The 7,210-nt window shown below is 39.8% G+C and overlaps 1 protein-coding gene across 1 annotated transcript in view; it reads left to right on the forward strand.

Moving 5' to 3' along the window:
* The window catches only part of mat1a (methionine adenosyltransferase 1A), an 8,419-nt gene extending 1,300 nt beyond the window's left edge, over positions 1-7,119 (forward strand). Inside the window, exons 2-10 of the mRNA XM_068327552.1 lie at positions 958-1,035; positions 2,213-2,335; positions 2,426-2,538; positions 3,523-3,666; positions 4,241-4,366; positions 4,461-4,553; positions 4,804-4,986; positions 5,084-5,217; positions 5,709-7,119. Coding sequence (XP_068183653.1) covers positions 958-1,035; positions 2,213-2,335; positions 2,426-2,538; positions 3,523-3,666; positions 4,241-4,366; positions 4,461-4,553; positions 4,804-4,986; positions 5,084-5,217; positions 5,709-5,811 — 1,097 coding nt within the window. The 3' untranslated portion in view covers positions 5,812-7,119. The remainder of the gene's footprint in view (positions 1-957; positions 1,036-2,212; positions 2,336-2,425; positions 2,539-3,522; positions 3,667-4,240; positions 4,367-4,460; positions 4,554-4,803; positions 4,987-5,083; positions 5,218-5,708) is intronic.
* The last annotated feature ends 91 nt before the right edge of the window (positions 7,120-7,210 follow it).

Here is a 7,210-nt window from a genome sequence, read left to right on the forward strand (position 1 = left end):
AAGCAGTTGTACTGTTTGACTAATAAAGACATGACCATTGTGAACTCCAACTGTAAATACGTGTTGGAAAACATTTTCTCGACAGGTGTATTTATTTGCTGCTCTAATCATATACAGAAATTACATATCACTCATTTGATAATATCTATTTCTTACAGATAGGAAACTTACATTCATGAACAGAAGGTGATACATAAATATGAAAGAAAAGACCTAGTAGCCAATGAATACAGGAACTCTTGACACCTCCTCTTCCATGCTTTAGCACTGCTGTGTACAACACAGACAGCACATTGATTACATACAAGCACATGTCTGTAATGTATCCATGTGTCACTGTGTTCTGTAGTAGGTCTGTTTACCATTAAATAAGCCAAGCCAACAAACCAAATGTAATGATAACATTGACATGATATGAAATTTTACACGATAAGAAGAGTACAGTACAGACCTTTCGATTTGATAAGCCATCCAGAGGTCAAGGCTCTTCTCAAAGATATTGGCTATTTTTTTCTATCGTGATCCAACCTGTCACAGGACAAGACTGCCACACCTGCAGAGGAGAAATCCAGCCGCCGAAATGAAAACATGCAGCACTGATAGTAACGCTCCACATCACATTGAGGCAATGCAACCAGATGCAAAATTTAGTTGGGAGAGATTCATGAATTTGTGCGATTCATGAATTTGTAATTCATGACTTTGTGTGGCATTAGTCTGCTCCTACTCAAATAATCTAAAGTCTCATCCTAACACTCATTCGATGTGAAACCGATGAACCTTCCATTTAAATGTTTGTGTACTTCTCTTAGCTCCTATTCTTATCGATTCTTTGTTGTATTTTTGTCCCTGAAACACTGCCTCAGCCTATAGATGTCTCATATCAGGAAACCTTGAAATCTCAGTGCATTTACAAATTTGAATTACACAGTCTAATTTTTTAATGCTTCTCCACAGACAAGATTTGTGACCAGATCAGTGATGCTGTCCTGGATGCTCATCTGAGCCAGGATCCAGATGCTAAAGTGGCCTGTGGTGCGTAAATATAACCGAGGTTGACTTTATTCATTCATCTTCTTGAAGACGAAACAACGTCTTTAATATTATGGAGTCAGACAGAGAGACACGTAGAAACAGAGATTCAAGTCAGAATGATCTTATGTGCCCATTAACGGAAGAGTCTTTTTGACACTGCCCTACAAAGTTTAATTGCAGTATCTGCAGTTTTTCAAATAGACATTTTAGCCTCAATCAAAACGGCTGTGTCCTCTCCTCAGTCTGTTACTGCAGTGGTCCCCAAACTTTTTTACTCCACGGCCAGTTTAATGTCAAACAATATTATCACGGACTGACTTTAAGGTGTGGCAGATAAATACAACAATAAAAAAGAGAAGACCAGCATAAAAAAAGGATATTATGCAGATTTCTTTTTCTTTAAAGTTGTCGGTTCTTCTCTCTCTTCACTGGCTCTTCATCATAAAGGATGTCAAATGCTGTTACATGCGAAAAATTGTGTAGTTATCTCAGAGTTTAATGAGTCCTGTATCAGCAGCCACAAATAAAATCCAAAAAAGTTAAATATATGACTTTAAACAAACAAAAAAACAAAAACAAATCAATGTTCCTCCCACAGATCATCTTATAAATGTATGACCTTATCGTTTTACTGCAGTTCGACAAAGCCAAAGTGCAATTTTGCACTAAAGCTGCCAAAGTCCACCTGAGGGTCAGCCTGCTATGTGCTGGAAATTCTCTTCACATATTAACCATCATGAAGTTAAAAATAATTTACTTAGTCAAAGAAAAGAATTAACTCAGTTGAAGTTTTCCTAGGTTAAGGTGCAACATGGTCACTTATAAAGAAACTGTGATCAGCATTAAACACTATTTCATAATTCTGCTTCACAAGCCAAAAATGCAGTATCTGCAACAGAGGAAAAACAACAATTTAAACCTAGTCTTTTCTTTCACTGATTGAGCATTAAGAGATTAAGCAAAACCCCAATGGAAAACCCCCACCTGGAAATATGTCAGTAGAACAACAATGCTCTGAAAGAGTTAAGAGAAGATCAGGACATTTGAATAGAAATTATCTGAAAAATTACATTCAAGGCCTGCATGTTGTTGCCAAATTGATCGCAGACGGAAAGTAGAAAGATCTGCAGATACTGAAAAGCAGTGCAAGTGGAAATGTTGTGGGTTGTCTTGACAGAGACTGTGTGTAAGACTGGAATGGTCTTGCTCTGCGGAGAGATCACGTCTCGGGCCAACGTGGACTATCAGAAGGTAGTGAGGGATGCCATCAAACAGATCGGCTACGACAACTCTGACAAAGGTGAGACAGTTGGTGGAATAAGCAGATATGTAGTAATATGTGTTCTGTGTTTAACCTGTCTCCTTTCTCTTTATCACTTTGCTTCTAAAGGTTTTGACTACAAGACTTGTAACGTGCTGGTGGCTCTGGAGCAGCAGAGTCCAGACATCGCTCAGGGGGTTCATATTGACAGAAAGGAGGAGGACATTGGAGCGGGAGACCAGGTGGGGCTGTTGCAACAGGACCATGTGTCTTTTGGCACATGTTGACTCAGGTGTAGAGAACAGATAAAGGGACAGAAAATCAGATGGTTTCAAATCCAACAGCGAATCTTTCTAGCGGAATCACTGAGTCTGACTGACCCAATGATTTGATATGGGAAGGGTTAGGGTTAGAGTTAGGGTTATGCGCTGGATTTAAGGGTTAGAATGGGGGTTAGCGAAAGGATTTGGAGTTCCAGTTAAAGTTAGAGTTAGGGGCTAGGGTTAGGGTTTGGGGTTAGAGTTATATTTAGGGATCACAGTTACCATTGTAATCCCTAACCTTGGGGTTTAAGGTTAAAATTAGGGTTAGGAATTACAGTGGGGGATAAGGGTTTAGGGTTTGGGTTTAGAGTTATTGGTTAGAGTTACAGTTCAGGTTTAGGATTAGGGTTAGAATTAGGAGTTAGGGTTGGGTTTAGGGTTAGGGGTTAGGATTTGGGATTGCAGTTATGGGTTACAGTTAGGATTAGGGGTTAGGGATTGGGATTAGAGTTAGGATTGGGGTTAGAGTTACGTGTTAGGTTTTGGGGTTACAGTTACGGGTTACAGTTAGGGTTAAGGCTAGGGGTTGCAGTTCAGGTTTAGGGTTAGAATTAGGGTTGGTTGTCAGGTTTAGGGAAAAATGGAAAAACTAATTTTCTATTTGTTGGGGGGGTTCGTTATATAATATTTACTTGACTGTTACAGTGGTCATTGTGCCTCATCAGATGATCTAGTCTGGATTCTGACTCAAAGATTTGTGAAATGTGGCAACATTCCCAAACTAGAGAGGCAGATGTTCTTATATAATGGTTCCAAACAAATGTGTTGTAGTCATAGCATGAAGAACCTTAGACACAGCTTTCTTAAAACTGTTCCTAATTGCAGTCAAGTAAACACATTTCTTACTACATTCACTAATTATTGTACGGTTCCTGCTTGTGTTGTACTCTCACTGTTCTGCAGGGCCTGATGTTCGGCTATGCTACAGATGAGACGGAGGAGTGCATGCCGCTCACCATCGTCTTAGCCCACAAACTCAACTCAAAGATGGCTGAACTCAGACGCAATGGAACCATCCCCTGGCTGCGTCCTGACTCTAAAACACAGGTGAGGTTTTCTTATTTCAATATGACTCTAATGCCTCAGAAGTCTTGATAATTTAGGGTATTGTTTCCACCCTTGATACCGTCCAAGAGATTTATTTTGGTGCCAGAAGATGAAGTAGATCTGTAGTTATGACTACAATTATTCAACATAATGCTGTTTGTGTAGATATAACAGGCCTTTCTATACATTTAGAGGCAGTTTGAGGCTGACTGCATGACACGTCAAATAACTTTGAGTTCCAGGTCAAATGAACATCGTCGATTTCAAACATAGAGCTTCAGTTTAAGTCCTGATTGAACAAAACAATTAGGCTATGCCAGTTATGTTTTAATAAATTAAAGTAACTGTCTGGTCACAGCACCAGAAATTGGCATCTTTAACTTTAGAAACCACAGGCTATTTCTGATTTATTTTACTTTAAACTTTTGTGGGACAAATATAGATAATCCTGCGCTGAAATTGAAAAACAGAAAATTTCATTAAATGACAAACAAAGCAAAAACTGTGTATTAAATAACTATTTCCAACTAAATCAACAATGTGGTCCATCTTGTGTTTCGTCTTTGTCCCACAGGTGACAGTACATTATGACCAGAGGGATGGAGCCGTCATTCCCAAAAGAGTTCACACCATTGTGATCTCTGTGCAGCACGATGACTACATCTCCCTGGAGGAGCAGAAGAAAGTCCTCAAGGAGAAGGTAGAGCCTCACGAAAGCACCCAGTGGCTCTTCCTGGTATTACACTGGGAAGATTAAGATTTTATTTATTTTAATGTTGCCTGCATTCTGTCAGGTGATCAACACCGTGGTTCCTGCAAAGTATTTGGACGACAACACTATTTATCACCTCCAGCCCAGTGGACGCTTCGTGATCGGGGGACCCCAGGTGACCGTTAACACAAACGCAAACTTGTTTCATTTCCAAACACATTCAAAGTTCATCCATCCAACCATCCACCCATCCATCCACTTGATGATCATAATCATCTCTTCTTCACCCGCTTGTCCGCTTTTGTGGTTCACGGGTTATGCTGAAGTGAGAGGTGGGGTACACACCAGATGTATCGCCAGTGTCCGCACACTTTTGGTCAAAAAGTCACATTTGCTTATGTTAGTATTTCTGTTTAACTATACAGGGTGATGCTGGTGTGACTGGCAGGAAAATCATTGTAGACACGTACGGAGGGTGGGGAGCTCATGGTGGTGGAGCTTTCTCCGGAAAAGACTTCTCCAAGGTGGACCGCTCCGCTGCCTATGCTGCTCGCTGGGTGGCCAAGTCTCTGGTGAAGGCAAAACTGTGCAGGAGAGTTCTGGTTCAGGTGAGTGTTCATTCTCTTCATCCAAACATAAACTAGGAGTGACACATTTGTAGAATGGTGTTTGACATTTCTATCCCGCTGTCTGTATGTGTGACAGGTGTCCTATGCTATTGGAGTGGCCCAGCCTCTGTCCATTTCTTTGTTCACCTATGGTTCCTCCAAGAAATCGGAGTCAGAGCTTCTTCAGATTGTCAACAAGAACTTTGACCTGCGGCCAGGAGTTATCGTCAGGTAAACATAGTAAACTGTGATGAATTTCAGCCCATTATAGCTCCTTGCTAATTATTCTCAAGGCATAAGTTGAGCATTTGCAATAATGGGGAAAATGGTTCCATCAAAAAAAATTATTATTGCCACCCGGATGCAATTGGTCACTTTTAAGAATAAAGTCTGAATTTTCTAAGAAAAAAAGTCTGAATATTATGGAAATATCTGAAAGAGAAGGTAGCTGGTAATGAGTTAGAGGGGAAATATTGAAGGGGTGTTGCCAGCATCAAAATGAGGAGCTTCTGGTAAAGATATAATTTTAATAAATGTTTCACAAATAAAACAATCCTGAATCTTGGTACTTCAAGACCACATTATTATGAGCATCAGGGCTTTGAACAGACTATGACACATTATGCAAGAAACTGAGTTTAATCCAAAGAAAGAACCAGACAGATTGTTCTTTTCAAGGAGTACAAATGTTGTTCCCACCATTTCTTCTGTATCGTCTCCAGGGAGCTGAACCTGAAGAGACCAATCTACCAGAAGACAGCTTCTTACGGCCACTTCGGCAGGTCAGAGTTTACTTGGGAGGTGCCCAAAAAACTGGTCTACTAAACCCGACACCTATCTGTCCTGATTGGCTCACCTGGAGGCTGTAAAAGACGCCTCTTTGTGTGCTACCACTGCCAGCTCCATCAACTGACAGGACATACTTTTAATAGGAAGAGTTAATGCCAAAGTTAGGGATAAGTCATCTGTGAAGAGGTGATTCTGTGCAGTGTTTGTAGCTGATGGACATGTAATGGGACACTGCAGAGGACAAATCCAATTATTTTACCCCATTCTTTTGTAGGCCATAACATTTTGAAATTTACATACAATCACTAGTTGCACATTAATGTAAATTAAAGGAATACTTCTACCACCCTGGAAGCAGTGTTTTACCTCAGAGCTGTCCTTCATGTGACCAGTATGATGTCTAGTATCAACCGTCGTGCTTCGCTTTCTTAAAGAAATACGTAATGATGACAGTATTTCATCAGGTACTTTCACGACAACGTCAGTGGAATAATTGTCCAACCCAAAGTTTGGCTTTTCTTATGATGAGAAAATTTCTTTACGAATTCTTATTTTGTAATGTGTGCTACAGGAAGCTGTTTGCACTGTTACAATCTGTACAAGCAGACTGGTCAATGAAATGTGGGGACAGCGCTCAACATGTTACAATCAACCACATGTACAGTACAATAGCCATAAAGTCTCATGTTTTCACATTTACTTTGTTTTTTACCTGGAGGTCTGCTGCTGAGCCTTATGGTTGCTGTGATTCACAGCAGATATCTCATGTCTTAATTCTGGTTTGATTTTCAATCCATCTCTTCCTTTCTCTTTGCAGTAGATTACAAAGCTGCAAGTCTGTTAGACTAAAGCATCAAGCACCGTTTAGGTCTAATTCAGCTTCGTATCTGACAGAATACACACTATTTCCTTCACTAAAAAATAGGCTCATTTCTTACTCAAAACCTCTTGGACTGGTTTGTAATTCCACTGCTCCTCTTTCTTGAAGATCAGCATTCTTCTTTTTGAATTCAGGAGAAAAACTTAGGGAGTACTCACTGAATTATTTCTTACAGGGCATTTACAAAACCTTGTCAGCTTCTACTACTGCTAATCATGAACTATATGATTCTTTATTGTCTAAATACTTCTAATGGGAGTGAGGGAATGTGATTTCTACTCATTTTAAAGCAGAAGTGTAGGACTTTGTGGTGATCGTGATAACACGTTCCTCCGCAAGAATCCATGTTTTTTTGTAAGAGAGCCTTTTCTTCTATTGAATGTTGTGACCTGTGTCTGTCTGTCGACTGTTGGCAGAGACACTGGACAATGTAAATAATTGAACAATAAAATGAATGAAATATATCAAGTTTGATGGGGTTTTTTTGGAATTAGGTTATGTGATGAAGTTGATGCAAACGATGACACTCAATGATCATTGTTTTCATTTATTTGA

Source organism: Antennarius striatus, chromosome 11 (assembly GCF_040054535.1).
Source record: "Antennarius striatus isolate MH-2024 chromosome 11, ASM4005453v1, whole genome shotgun sequence".
NCBI classification, from domain to species: Eukaryota; Metazoa; Chordata; class Actinopteri; order Lophiiformes; family Antennariidae; genus Antennarius; species Antennarius striatus.